The sequence below is a fragment of the Echinops telfairi genome, unplaced genomic scaffold (genome assembly GCF_000313985.2).
Source record: "Echinops telfairi isolate 266 unplaced genomic scaffold, ASM31398v2 ScPeMD7_2;HRSCAF=8, whole genome shotgun sequence".
In the NCBI taxonomy this organism is placed as follows: domain Eukaryota; kingdom Metazoa; phylum Chordata; class Mammalia; order Afrosoricida; family Tenrecidae; genus Echinops; species Echinops telfairi.
In genome coordinates this window covers 6987965-7003508 of record NW_022103898.1, presented here as the reverse complement: position 1 = coordinate 7003508, position 15544 = coordinate 6987965, and the positions used below count along the sequence as shown (strand labels likewise).

General features: G+C 48.5%; 1 protein-coding gene across 1 annotated transcript in view; it reads right to left on the bottom strand.

Annotated features, from left to right (window-relative positions):
- SCUBE1 (signal peptide, CUB domain and EGF like domain containing 1) overlaps positions 1-7272 on the bottom strand; it is a 135289-nt gene extending 128017 nt beyond the window's left edge. The window contains exons 1-2 of the mRNA XM_045290811.1: positions 7174-7272; positions 6801-6864 (exon numbers count right to left, since the gene is read on the bottom strand). Of these exons, the coding sequence (XP_045146746.1) occupies positions 6801-6864; positions 7174-7272 (163 nt within the window). The remainder of the gene's footprint in view (positions 1-6800; positions 6865-7173) is intronic.
- Positions 7273-15544: the final 8272 nt, after the last annotated feature.

Genomic DNA, 15544 nt, shown 5'->3' with positions numbered 1-15544 from the left:
GGGGCCAGCCTCCCTGGCGGGCTAGTGCACCCCTTCCAGGAGGCCAGAGACCCTCTCCCCCAGCCCCCTCCCCTCCGCCCCAGACTTTTGAAGTTGATCAATGAAACATGTTTTATTTAAAAGGCCCGAGTCCTGAGCGGAGGGAGGGGCGGCAGAGGGGCACTTCTGCAAACCTTCATTAGTTCCGTATAATGAAAGAATGGGCCGATTCAAGGGGGCTGGGGAGAGAAAGGAGGGGAAACCCGAATGGGTCCTCCGAATTAGAGGAGGAGGAGGGGACTGGGGGGCGGGGAGGGGGTGGATTTGCCAAATAAAGCCTTGGGCTGCATTCTGTCCCCGCCTGCAGCAAAGTCCAGCTCAATCCTCTTAGGCCTGACAATGTGGAAGGCCGGGCTGGCCTGGAAACTCACATTCCGCGCTGGGATTGAAGGGCAATGAGTTGTTTAAATTGTTACTTAGCTTTCCAGCTGTTTCAGCAGTGATTTGCCCAACTTAATAGCTCTTTAAGGCTTTAAACAAGAAAATAGCTCTTCTCACGACTTAACGGAAAGGCTCTGGTTTTTCAGACAGTGCAATTGTCTGGGGCTTAAACCCCCTTCTGCCCCCACCTCCCCTTCTGCCCCCCCATCCCCCAGCTCAGAGACACTCTCTTTATCCTTTGCGCACTCAGGTTTCCTGGGCCTCCACAGCAAGGGGTTCTTCACAGGGCCGATCGATCCATGGATCAATGGACACGGGACCCGGCCCCAATCAATAATGAGGATGCTGATCATTAATATCGTGAGATCGCCTGATAGTTCCTCAAGGGCGATGGAATTCTAAGGATCACAATTGCACTTGGCAGCCGGCCGGCCGGAAGGTTGGTGGGTTCGAACTCACTGGAAGAAAGGCCTGACGACCTGCTGCCCTAACGATGGCGTTCTGGGAAACCTGATGGGGCTGGGTTCGACTCTGTGGCCCATGGGGTTGGCCTGCGTGGGGACAGGCTCCTCGGCCACACTCGTGGTTGTTGTTTTGAAGGTGTGAACTTTCTCCTCTGCAGAGTGGCCGGAACTGGCCAAGGTAGAAGGTGCGCCAGTTCTCTCTGCCCTTTAACTTGGACTGTAGACTGTACGCTCTGCTCCTGGCCAGGGTGCAGATGGGTGTGGCCGAGGAAGCCACTGGAGATGGACAGGGCTCATCGCAGGTGGAAGGGCAGCTAGAGGAAGGATCCGGAAAGCCCTCAAGGGCCAGCATGTTGGGGACTGAGGCTGTGTGTCCAGCCAGACCTTGGGGGACAGTGAAGCTGGAACCTGGACACCTCAAAGACCAACCTAGGGCTCAGCTTTATTTCCGCAGGCCCTGGGGAGCTACGCCCCCCTGGGAGACTTCAGGAAAGGCAGGTCTAGCCCCAACCTGCTTGTCAGCAGAAAAAGGCCAGCTTCCTCAACAGAGGAGAAATGACCTTCTCCTTCAACTGCAGCTCAGAAGTGAGGCCAAGTGTGCGGTATGCTTGGGCTGGGTCCAGCTGGGGAGAAAGACGAGGCTTTCTACTCCCATAAAGAGTTTCCGACTCCCACACCCACAGGGAAATTGTACCCTGTCCTAGAGGGCTGCTGTGAATGGGCACCAACTTCATGGCAGTGAATTTGGGGTTTGGTGTGGGTTTGGGCCCAGCTGGAGCCCCCAGCCTGGCTGCCTCTTGGGGTGGAGCTAGAAGAGCTGTCAGGGTTAAAGAGTCAAGGATAGAACACTCGCTTCCCCACAGGAGATTCCCGGGTTTGATTCCCAGCCAGTGCCCCACATGCACAACTTCGACCCGCCTTTCCGTGGGAATTGCGCGTTGCTATGATGCTGGGCAGGTGTCCGTGGAATTTGCAGGCGACAACACTAAGACAGACGTGGAAGACAAGTCTCCTGGAGACCACAGCAGTTGAACGTGCTTCTGATGGCCAGGTTGGCCCTGCACCGGGCACCCTTTGGTTCTGTGGGCTCATGGGGCCCCCAACTGAAATCAGCTAACACAACCTCCTACCCACCCTTGTGGCCCCGGGCACTCAGGAGCTCAGCAAGTCTCCTCTTCTCGGTCCCGAGATACATAGATTTCAGCCACCCCCATCTCTTTTGTTCCCTTTGTTAACCCAAAGAGGAAACCGAGGTACAGAGACGCGGGGGAATGTTGAGGGTCACATAGCCAGGAAGCGGCCAAGGCAGAACAAAGACATCCTTCTCATATCTGTATTGCAACTGGTGGTTCATATTCATTCCCACCCCCCCTACCTACCTTTAAAACACATTCTCAATGCTTCAAACAGCAGCTATAATCCCTGGTGCTGGGAGGTAGAGAGACTGAGGCGATCCCTCACACACAGGTGGCTGCACACGTAGTTGCTCAGAGCATGAAGGGCTGTGATCCTGTGAGGAGGCAGGTTGGCAGCATCTATCAGAACACTTCGCACGAATGTCCTAGTTACCAGGCAACTGCACTGCCAGAGAGGGTTCGTACAAATAAATTCACCTGCATATGCAGAGAGGGAGGAACAAGGGGCCTATTTTGTCCCAGACTGAGAGGGGCTGACCTCAAGGCTTATCCTTAGGACTGGTGAGGCACAGTTTTGCTATACCCCATGAGAAGTATTATAAAAACCCAAACAAAAAACTCACTGCCATCGAGTCTCAGGAGCCCTGTGGAACAGAGTGAACTGCCCCATGTGAGTTTCTGAGATGGTAACTCTTTCCCCAGTGAAAGTATTACACAGCCCTGAAAAAGGAGGGATCCACAGCAATTTACACACCCACGAACAGTGTTCCTGAGTGGCTAGTTCCCAAAACTTGTTTTCCAACTTAAACATCTTTACCATTTTGATAGGGAAAGAAAGGACATTTTGTCAGTTTTACTTAACACACTGCTATGGAGTCCTGACTCATAGTGACCCTATAAGAGAGAGCAAAGTGGTCCCTTTGGGTTTCTAGGGCTGTACATTTTCATGGGAGAAGACCCGCCCCCGCAAAAAACAAAACCTCACTGCCATTGAGTTGATTCAGGCTCGTAGTGACCTTACAGGGCAGAGTGAACTGCCCCTGTGGGTTCACTAGACTTTGAATCTTTGAATCAGAGTAGACAGCCTCATCTTTCTCCCTCCAAGCGGCTGGTGGGCGTGAACTGCAGACCTTGTGGTTAGCAGCCTAACGCTTGACCCACTGTGCCTCGAGGATACCCTGTTGGTTTTACTTACACCTGTAAAAGATGAGCGAGGGTGAACATTGGTCCAGAGGACTGCTGGTCATTTCAACTGATTTTTCTGGGAAGTTCTTTTACATAGCTTTTGGCAATTTTTATGTTAGGTTTTTTCCTTCCAAAAACAATATTTTATTGTGGTGAAGGTGAAACTGTACCCAACAGATTAGCTTCCCATTGAAAAATGTTCCGCCTACTTTATTCAGTGACATGGGCTACATTTTCCACCGCATGTCATTATTCTTGCTGATTCTGTTCTGGTTGTACTGGTTCTGGTACTTTAGTTTCCCCGCCCCTTATCGACTCTTCTTTGGTTTAGGGTACCTTTTGTACCACCGAGCCTCATAGAAAATAAAAAATGCCAGTGCCGAGATGCTTCCACCACCACTGGATCCACAAGACTTTCCACCCATTGGCCTGTGATCTCCCTGCCTTCGGCATCATTGCACGTGTTGCATGAGTCTGAAGAGGACTTTATGGACTGGTATCGGACATATGGGCTAATATCAGACTTATGGACTTGATCTGGACTGGGCTGTCTTCTCAAGATATAATTACTCTTTATATAAAGCTCTTTCGTACACAAAAAAGGAAAGAAAATCAAACTCAAACCAAACCCATGGGCTCTGAATTGATTCTGACTCACAGTGACCCTGGGATCAAGCAGAACTGCCCCACAGAATTTCCAAGGCTGTGAATCCCCCAGGGCAGACTGCTTCTGCTTCTGCCGTGGAGCAGGAGCAGCTGATGGGCCCAAACTGCAGAGAGTAGGGTGAGCAGCTGAGCGCTTACCTGCTGCTGTGCTGCTGGGGTGCCTTCTGATGCCAGACAGTAAGCGATTTTTTAAAAACGAAGCTCATTAATCATGGGGCGTTCTCTATTTCATGAACCAACCTGTTATTCAGTGAAAAGGCGACCTCAAAGATAATTTCCATTTAAAGTTTATCTCAAAGCAATGGTCTTAGGGCATCCTTTAGGCTAATTTGGTCCAGGAAGTCTAGATCTTAAAAATTAGGTGGGGGTGGGGGGTGGGTTCTGTTCCACATGGTTTTGCTTCATCTCCATCGATCGGACCCTAATCAGAGTAGCTGGGCACCGTCTAGTTCCTCTGATGTCAGGGAAGGGAGGTTGCAGTTCCTGTCTGGTCCTGAGTCTTGTAACGCTTCTTTCTTCTCTGAAGCTTTGGTTTCTTTGTGACTTTACTGTTCCAGGCACGTAGAAGCCAGAGCGCATCTCAATGGACACTTAAGACCCTGGACACTATTTGTCACACTGACATGGAACGTATCCACTTTATCCACGGTCTTACATGCCGGCAAGCTGAGTCATCCCATGAGAGAGGGTCCTAAACCTTCAAATCCAGAAAACCAAGCTCACCAGATATTTGGTTCTATCTAAAATTATGTGAAGTATTAGGACGTTCCCTCATTGCCTTATTTGAGTATTTTATAGATCAACGCTATCGATCCCATGAAATATCTTTCACTAGTTAGATTTTTTTCTGGAGCCTAGCTTTTTTTTAATTTAGAAATTAAAATTTTTGACGTAATAGGATTTTTTTAAACTTTTGTATTTTTGTTACAGACCCCCTCTCCCCCCTCCAAATACCATTGTGTCCATTACAACTCCCCTACAACGCTATGTAGTGTCACTGAGACCTTTAAATCTTGGCAGGAGCAGAGGGACCCATAGAAGAGGTTTAGAGTAGTTAATCAGCTCTCCGTCTGCGCCCAGTTTCTCCGGTCATTTTAAGGCTTTGAAGGATCCCATTCTTTCAGAGACCTGGCCAACATTCACTTATCCTTCTGGCCAGGTTTTCTAGGATCTTGTGTAAAATCTATATCCAGATGTCCCAGTCTCCGTGAATACGAGTGTAGACGTACGTGTGTGTTTTAATGTGATGTCCCAACTTCATTTATTGGACATTCTTTCCTTTGTTCATTCCCAGGTATTAACTGTTTTATATAAAAAAGCTAGTTTCTCTGCTTTCCACTTGCCACTTATTTTTAGTACTGGAAAGGGCTTTGTGCTTTTTTTTCCCTTCACAAATCTTTGGGGTTTCCCACCCACTGAGCCTCCTCTCTCCCCACCATCCCCCAAGTTCCATGATGGCTCCTGGGGTCTGAATTCAGCTCAGCAGGTGTGTTCTCTTCCAAGCTTATAAACACGCTCACCTTGGCGTCCTTTCAGGCTTCTTCTGGTTCACATCTTCGGTTTAAATATGGAATTTACTTTGGTATAAGAGGTGAGGAAGGGATTCCACTCTACTTTTTCCAGATGACTCTCAGCACCATGCTTTGAATAACATGTCTTCTCCCTTTGTGTCAGTCTGGGTGGACTAGAGAAACAAATCCAGAGGCACTCATATATGCGTCAGAGAGAAGCTTTATATCAAAGAGTAATTGTATATGTATTAAGAAAACATCGCAGCCCAGTCCAGATCAAGTCCTTCAGTCCGATATTAGCCCATAGGCCAGATATAAGTTCATAAATTCTTCTTTAGACTTCGCAGCACATGCAATGAGGCTGAATGCAGGAGGATCATGGCCAGTGGGTGGAAAGTCTTGTGGATAAAGTGGCGGTGAAAGCCTCTTAACGTTGGCGTGGGTCTCCACGTGGCTCCTCCAGCTACAGGGCTCTGGCTCCATCAGCCTAGCTCCATGTGGCTTGTCAGCAGGAAGATGAAGCAGAGAGTGTGGGTCTGACCTCCAGTGAGTCTTTATCTGTTTGGCCTCCAAATGAGGTCATCAAGCTGCGATCTGATTGACAGGCTAAGCCCCACCCCTTCACTCTTAATAGTCTCAAGTTGACGCCAGATGATGTAACTGATACCCTCTGATATAAGATGTGTCCTTTCCCTCCTCCCCCCTCCCTCCATTTCTTCACATGCTCAATTCCCACATCTGTTCCCATCCGGCTCTGCACTCTGGGCTGGACTGTCTGTTTCTTTTCCAAAACACCAAACTTTAGAAATCATTGTGCTTTCGCAGGACGTCTTAACATCTGCTCCAGCCAGCCTGCCTTCACTCCTTTTGTTTTCCCTCAGAATTCCCCTGGCTGACCTCACGGGTTTATTTTTCCAGAAGAAACTTGGTATCATTCTGTCAAGTTCCCCAAAGAAAAACAAAACAGAACACAACCCCCAACCCTGTTGGTTCTCGGACTTGTCCAACCAGCAGGCAGACGTTCTTTCGACATTATTGGTAGAAACGTTTGCTATTCATATCAGTCCCCCCACCTGCGTTTATTTAACCTTTTTAAAAAAGTTGTATATAAGATCTTTTCAGTTTTAAATCTCTATTCCCTTTTGAAAAATAATCTCCTCCACTTTGAGACACACAGCCTCACATACAGTGATAGGTTCGACTTAATGTCGAGGCAGAGGGACAAAAGAAGACCCCAGAGGTTCACCCAACCCCACGGGTTCAGTTGTTCGGGGACTTTCACCGGAGAGGGTCGGGTGCTGGTGAACTAGATGGAGCGCCCACATGGCCGCTGTCACGGTGGGATCCTCAGAGGCCCAGCTGGATTCTCCTCTAAGCCTCCCCTTGGACTTGTACCTGATTTTATCCCCAGCTCTCACCTGCACCCACGGGCTCACCGACCGGCTTCTGCTTCTCTGCCGGGCATCTCTTCATCCGGAAAGTCTGGGGAGAGGATGTGGGAGTGGGGAGGCCATGCTCAGATCATGGCGGATGGAGCTCCTTGCTAGTGCTGTCAGGCACCATTAAGTTGGTTCTGACCCGGAGCGACCTTACCCACAAGAGCGAAACACTGCGCCGTTGTCCTGCGCCATCCTCACAATTGCTCCTGCGCTTGGCACATTGTTGCAGCCACGGTGTCAGGCCATCTTGTGGGGGGCCTGCCGCTCTGTCACTGCTCCTCTGCTTTAGAAAGCATGACGTCACTCTCTAGGGACTGGTCACACATCCAAAGGTCACGAGATGGAGTCTCACCGTCCTGGCCTCTAAGGAGCATCCTGGCTGCGCTTCTTCCAGACAGGTCAGCTTGTCCATGTGGTGGTTCCTCTTGTTTCCGAGATGCTTCAGCACCATTCGAACCCACCGCACCTCCCGTCTTCTTTGAGATTACAGCCACGCCAGCTCGACAGAGGGACAGGCAAGTGGTGGGGAGTGTTGCTAGGTGCGTCTGAGAGCTTGCTAAATGCCATTGCTCCAGAGACCCGCTCCTTCCACACGTGCGGTTTTAGTCCGTTCTTTTGAGACTCGCTTCGCTTTTGTGAAACTCACTTCCATTGACTCAGTCCGACTCCTGGTGTCCCTGTAGGGCAGGGAGAACTGCCCCCATTGGTTTCTGAGACTCTAACTCTTTAGGGGAGTAGAAAGCCTCATCTTTGTCTCTTAAAGCAGCTGGTGGTTTTGAACTGCTGACTTCTCAGTTGGCAGTCTGATGCGTCATCACTCCATCGATTTTTTCAGCCTGTGGACTACATCTGCTTAAAAAAAACGTGTATTGACTACTTTTCTAACTACTTTTCTGATTTTTGTTTTTGTTTTTCATTACTGTGGTGGGGACATACCCCAATCCAACCATTTCTACACGTAGGGAGTCTGCTGATGTTCTTCAAGCTGCACAACCATTATTGCTGTCCTTTCCAACCGATTCCGCCACCATCGTGAGCATAGAGCCAATGTCCCTGTGCACAAAAGCCCCCCTTGCCCCCCTCACAGCCTTGCCCACCAGGAATCATCTGGGGTTTCTAGGTAGTTGATCATGACCTTGGTGAGACCATGCCATCGTTGTTCCTACCTGACTTACTTTACTCGGCATGTTGTTTTCAGGTTCATTCGTGTGGCGGTGCTCACTGGGACTTTCACGTGTGTTCATGGCAGAGTCATGTTCCGTCATGTGTGTGGACCACATATGTACACCCACTTGCCCACGGATGGAGTTTTCCATGACTCCCACCTGTTGGTGATTTGGAAAGGGTTGCAGGGAACATGAGTACAGGTTTCAGTCCTCACTTGGTGTACATGGGACGCGGTTTGCCATTGGCTGCTAACCTATTCTTTGTGCACAGCTACTGGCCTACAGGGTGGGAGCTGAAACTCACCAGCAGTGCCACAGACGAAAGGGCTGGTGACCATCTGCTCCCAGCAGGGTTACAGCCACGCAAACCCAATGGCACAGGGTTCTACTGTGGAACACACAGGGCTGCCAGCAGTTGGAATCAGTTTGGTGGCCCACAACCACAACATCTCAGATGGAAACTGCTGGGTCATATCATGGCCGGCTGGAAGAATGAAGAAGTCTTGTGTTAGACTGGTTGACTAGAGAAACAAATCCAGAGACACTCAGATAAGTATAAGAAAAGAGCTTTATATCAAAGAGTAATCCTATATTAAGAAAATATCCCAGCCCAGTCCAGATCAACTCCATAAGTCTAGCATTAGCCCACAAGTCCATTACTAGTCTAAATCCCTCTTCAGACTCATGCAGCACATGCAATGATGCAAAAGGCAGGAGCATCACGGGCAGGTGGGTGCAACGTCTTGTGGATCCAGTGGCAGTGAAAGCATCTCCAGGGCTCTCACAGACCTAAGAATGGCTCCATGGGTCTTGTCAACAGGAAGACGGAGGCGGAGAGAGGAAGTTCCCAGAATCCTCATGGGAAGGCCACACCCACACGGAGGCATCATTAAGCCTGATTGACAGGCTAGACTCCACTCCTACCTTTCTTTATCAAGTTTACATGATAAACTTGGAAGAAGTACAGGCAGCACGCTCCTTAGAAGCAAGGATAGGACTGTACTTTGTAAATGCTCTCAGGAGGGACCAGTCCCTGGAGAAGGGCATTGTGCTTGGGAGAGGGTCAGCTAAAAAGAGGAAGACCCTCTGTGAGATGGATTGACACAGTGGCTACAACAATGGGCTCCAATAGAGCCAACAATTAGGATGGCACGGGACCGGCGGTTTCCTTCGATGGCGTATAGGGTCGCCATGAGCCCAGACTGACTCGATGGCACCTGACAAGCAACAGGCCTCTCCTGGCATACGTCCATCGTCATGTGGGCATCTTCCCTCTGCACTTGTCTCCGTGTGCTTTCTCCTCTCCAGTGAGATGCCACTCACGGTGCATGAAGGATTGACCGTTTGCAACGTGATGTCGGTTCTGTTCCTAAGGTTCCAGTGACTGGTTCCTGTGAAGCAGACAGCCATTCCTTCTTCGCAGCCTGCTCCTAGGCTGGAAGTTCTTCTCAGGCCTGTTCACCTTAGGTGGCTGGCCCTGCTGACATTTGAGATGTGGGTGACAGCGCTTCCAGCATCATAAGAACATACAAGCCACCACAGTGTGACAAACTGGCAAGGAGCTGAATAGGAAGACCGAAGAAGAATCGCGGCATTTGCACGATGGCGCTGGCCAAGGATTGTGATCGTACCACGAACCGCCTGGAGAACAGATAATTCTCCTTGGAAGAAGTAGGGCCAGGATGTTTCTTAGAGGCCAGGATGGTGAGACTTCATCTCACGTACTTTGGACTTGTCAGGAGAGACTGGTCCCTGGAGAAGGACATCATGCTTGGTGAAGTCGAGGGGCGGTGACAAAGAGGAAGGCCTTCAATGAGATGGATGGACGCAGTGGCCGCAACCATGGGCTCAGAATCCGAACAGTGGTGAGGACGGCGCAGGACCGGGCAGTGTTTCATTCTGTGGTGCACAGACTCGTTGTGGGTCGGAACCTACTCGCTGGCACCCAATTACCACCACAAGAAGAGGAAGCAAGGACAATGTTCTGCAGGGCGAGGAGAGAAGGCATAATGGGAGCAGGAGACTCAGGGAGGAGGCAGGGTAGGTGATGTTGCCTCGAGGGGAGGGAGATCAGTGGGATGGAGCACAATGTGTAGGACTTGTTGAGTGTAAAACTGCCCCGCGGCGCTGTAGACCTTCACCCAATTCATAATCCAAACAGGTTTTAAAAGTTAAAGAACTATGTAACATCGTTGTCAATGGCTTGCATGTACTATTTCTCCAACGGGGTCTTAGTTCTCTCATGATGTTGTCACAGCGGGTGGCTGGACAAATGTCACAGTGGGTGGCTGGACAAACGTGCTGTAGGCTCGACGTGCGGATTCAGACACCCAGCTCTCAGGTTTTCTTTCTGCCAACTCGGGGACAGTCCGGGTCTCCCTTCCACCAGTGGGCCTGGCATTCCTTGGAGATCCGTGTGTCTTGGCCTCCGTCTTTTCCCTGGTCCAGGAGGTTCTCAGCGCAGGGACCCAGGCCAAATGCTCCACCCCGGCTCTCCCTTCTTGGTTGAAGTGGGTCTCTCTGTCTCCGCTCACATCTCTCTGTGTTCATCTCTTTTCTAAGACACACTGCCTGACTCTGAGGCAGCGGAGGGTGGAGACTTAAGGAAGGCAGTAGTTAAAGGGTGCAACTCAAGACACACCCCACCCTGATCTCGCTTCATAGGTTTTGCAAACTGCCAAACCACTGAGAATCTTGACCTAACCAAGTCAACACATATCGGGGGCATCATTCCAACCCTGGGAGTCCGGTTGGTATAGTGGTTATGAGGTGGCCTGCGATCCAGAAGGTGAGCAGTTTGAAACCACAATCCTCCCAGAGGAAGAAAGACAGAGCTTTTTACTCCTGTATGGAGTTACCATCTCAGAAACCCATAGGGACAGTTCTGCCCTGTCTTATAGGTTCCCCACGATGGCAGTGAATATGGTTTTTATTCCAACCAAGGTCGGTTATAGGAAAATGAACAAGACTTGTATAAAATATTTCTACATTGAATCACAGCACTGTTAGTCACCGTATTGTTAGTAACTGAGCAAAATCATCAAACAATATTTTTCTTCCTTTTTCTTTGACTGGTAACTTTATTCTCAAAAAAGGCCCTGGTACAGCAAAGTGCGGTGAAGAAACTCGATGGTGCCAGGTTTCAGAAAGAATGGGGTCTGGGGTCTTAGAGGCTTGTCTTCAAGCAAGCAGCCCTCCACGTGAGGTGGTAACTACTTCCACGTGGCAGAAGCACCCAGCCCGTGTGATCCAGGGCTTGTAAAGAATATAATCCAAATATGAAGGAGAGAAGGGTATCAGAGCTTAAATTATGAACATCTGGCTTGCAGAAGACGTCGGATGACAGTGAAAGCCCAAAATGCGTTTGCAGGGTCCACCCATGGGTTAAGTCTCCGTGAAATCCCCTCTGATCCTAGTGGATGGATGTGAGCAGCCCTGTTATCAGACAAAGAGTATTGTAGAGTCGATTATGGAAGATGTAGTTAGGTTATCATTTGATCTCCCCTTTGACCAATTTTAATGATGTTTCACTGTTTTTTGAATGTGAAGGAAATACACATGGATGAAGCCCCTGGTGAATCTCCTATGACCGTGGACCAGGGATGTGAATAGTCTTGCTATCATGCAGAATGCACTGCGAAGTGGATCGCCGAAGTTTCAATTAGATTAATATTCTATCTCCCTTAGAAGCCACTTAAATTTGTTCTAGTCTTTAATATTTTCTGCTTTTTTTCTGATTGAGTTTTTTTCTGTTTTACTTTGTTCTTATGGTTAGGTTTTTAAAAAATGTTTTTCTGGCTATGAAATCCAGGAGAGGTAAATCGGTGGAGACAGTATCTGGATTAATGGTTCCCTGGGGGTGTGGCAGGGGAAGTCGGGGAGCAAATAACGAGGAGTACACATTGTTAGGTCGGGTTGACTAAAGAAACAAATCCAGAGACATGCATATATTTATAAGAGACAGCTTTATATCAAAGAGCAGTTGAATATTGAGAAAACATCCCAGCCCAGTCCAAATCAAGTTCTTAAGTCCAGTATTAGCCCATAAGTCTGAGACTAGCCCATAAATTCCTCTTCAGACTCATGCAGCACATGCAATGATGCAAAATGCAGGAAGATAAAAAATTGGTGGGTGCAAAGTCTTGTGGATCCAAGGTCCACGGAAGCTTCTCAGCGCTGGCGCGGCTCTCCACGGGCCCCTCTGCTCTCTGAGCGTGGCTCGTCAACAGGAAGGTGAAGCAGAGAGAGAGGCTCTAGAAGGTCCCAGCAAGTCTCTGAGTGGCTTGTCAACAGGAAGACAGGGCAGCGAGAGAGGGAGACCCGCCTGCAGAGAGCCATTCACCTCTGTTGCCCGCCAATCAAGCTGCGACCCGATTGACAGGCTACACTCTACCCCTTCACTCTAAATACCCTCAAGTGGACACAAGATCACAAAACTACCACAACAAGAATGAAGAAAATGGTCTAAGACTGGTTGTGCCGACAGTTGTCCAACTCTTCTTGATGTGACGGATTTGGTGAATCATACGGTATGTGAAATCTGTGTGAATAAAGCTGGTGGGGACAAAGGTCTCAACAGCCGATAAAGCCACACGTTCTCATTGGGTGTTCCTGACAGCTCTGAGCAGAACACCTCAGAGATTCACAAGCTTGGGGGGCCTTGAGCTTTGACCTGGTAGGTACATTGATACACAGAAGCTGAGTGCTTGACAGAGGTTCTCGTTGGTATAACCAACTACAGTGACGTTTTCCTCAGAATTAACTTTCTGCCGCACAAAAGATGTGGTTCCGTGCCATCAAGTCGTCCCCGTGCACAGCAGAAGGAAACCCTGCCCGCCCCTGCGCCGTGCTCACACTTGTTCCCGAGCCGGAGCGCATGGTTGCAGGCACTGGGTCAGCCCTCCTGGTGGGCTATATATGGAAATCCAACAGCCAGCATTACAGTCAATGGAGAAAAGATGAAAACATTCCCACTGAAAAAGGGGACGAGACAAGGATGCCCCTTGTCCTCGCTTCTATCCAACATCGTCCTGGAGGTCCTAGCTAGTTAGATAAGGCAACAGAAAGATATCAAAGGTGTACGTTTGGGGACAGAAAAAGTGAAATTAATATTATTTGTGGATGACATGATTTTATATAGAGAGAACCCCAAAGGGTCCACAATAGGAGTGTTGGAAACGATAGAGGAATATGGTAGAGTGGCAGGATATAAGATCAACAAGCAGAAGTTAATTGGATTGCTATACACAACTGAGGGGATTACAGAAAAAGAGATCAAGAAGGTAGCATCCTTCACAATAGCCAAGCATAACGTGAAATACCTAGGGATTATAGCTATCAAAAAAAAAAACTCCCAAAAGATCTGTATGAGGAAAACTACAGAACATCATTACAAGAATCTAAAATGGACCTTCACAAATGGAAGAATATTCCAGGCTCATGGATCAGAAGACTCAATATTATAAAGATGTCAATCCTGCCTAAGGCACTACATAAGTCCAATGAATTCTGATACAAAGGCCAGCATCATTTTTCAAAGAAATGGAAAACCTGACCACCAGCTTCCTATGGAAAGGGAGGACCCCAGAATTGGCAAGGGCCTCCTCAAGAGGAAGAACAAAGTGGGTGGGCTTGCACTCCTGACTTTAAAACGTATTACTCAGCCACAGGGGTCAAAGCAGCACGGGATGGTGTAAGGATGGATACCCAGACCACTGGATAAGTGCAGCACATCCAGAAATAAAAACGGCAGCACACAGACAACAGGTCTTCGGCAAAGGCCCCCAAAATATCCAATGGGAAGCAGATGTTCTTTTCAACAAATGGTGCTGGGAAAACTGGATATCAGCCTGCAGAAGAATGAGACAAGACCCTTACTGTGGGAAACAGAAGGATTTCTCCCAAGTTGTTGCCCCCAAATATAGGCCAAACCTAGCTGCTTGCGAATGACTATACACTTGGAGGTCATCAGAAGTAGATCAGGGGTCATTCTCCCTAAGGGTTATCATCCATCTAGAGCAAGCAGTCACCACTGCTTATTCCACAACAAGTAGGGCCCACTCCCTTCTGATAAGGATAGCAGTTGACTGTTTCCTTGTAGGAGACCCCAGAGAGGTCAAGCCCACCCAAGGGTGGCCAAGGTTAGGCCGCCATCATGAATCTCGAGTTTGCCCTTCTTGTCACATGTATACCTCTAGTTCCACCCCTTCCTGTCATCTGTACTCCCCTAGCTCATCCCCTTCCTATGATGTGTATGCCTGTTGTACTGTCCCTTCCTGTGATGTGTGGTTACCTGTAATCATGCCCCCTAACTAGATATAACCCTTGGTTGGCAATAAACGGGGTCCTCGAGCATCCTGCCGAGTCTCCGCCCACCTCTCCTCGGCCCATGCTGTGCGCGGACCTGGCTGGTAAGATCATGGCCATCCAGGAGGTGAGCATGCTACCATGAAATCTGTCCAACTCCATTATTTGACTCTCTCTTCTATCTATCATGCTCTCTATATTATATATATATATATATATTGACTGTACAATTGTGCTTACTGAACACGTGATTAGTGGTGGGTGGCTGGCATGCCTACCAACCACACCTTACCTCACTCTATAAAGAACAAATTCAAGAGGATCACAGACCTTGAGGTAAACCCCAAAACTATCAGGATCATCAATGAGAAAATTGGGACAAAGCTATGAACCTTAGTGCAGGAAATACATGGGCTATCAGAAATAAGGAGGGACACACAGAGAGGAAGATAAAATAGATGAGTGAGACCAACTAAAGATAAAACACTTGTGTACTGTACATCAAAAGATTTCATCAAGAGAGTAATGAGAGCGCCCACAGCCTGGTAAAAGATATTTAGCAACGACATATCAGACAAAGAGCTTATTACGAAAATCTACAAGTTCTGCAAGGTTACAACAACAACGTCAACAAAAAATGAATAGCCCACTGAGGAGGTGAGCAAAAGACGTGGAACAGAAGATTCACAAAGAAGGAAGTCTGAATGGCCAATAAACATATGAGGAAATGTTCCTGATCATTAGCCCTCTGGGAAATGCAAATCAAAACAACTATGAGGTACCATCCAACCCCCATAAAGGTGCTAGCCCAATTCAAAAAACCAGAAAGCAGCAAATGTTGGAGGGGGTGTGGTGAGATAAGTGTGCTCCTTCACTGCCGGTGGTCATGTAGATAAATACAGCCACTGTGGAGAGTGATTTGGCGATACCTAAAACAGATGGAAACCGAGCTACCGTATGGCCAGCAATTCCACTACTGGGCATATACCCAGAAGAAATAAGATACAAACCACGACCAGATAGCTGCTGCCCGATGTTGGTCACTGCGCAGTTTACAATCGCAAAAAAATTAGAAACAGCCTAACTTTCCATCAATAAAGGAATGGATTAAAAAAAACTCTGGTATACACACAAGGGAATACTATGTATCCCTACAAAATAGTGATGGAATTATGCAACACCTCATCTGCAGGCCCAGTGATTCTTCCCCAGTGCGGGAGATCACCATTTTGGTGTGATCTACTCTGGCAG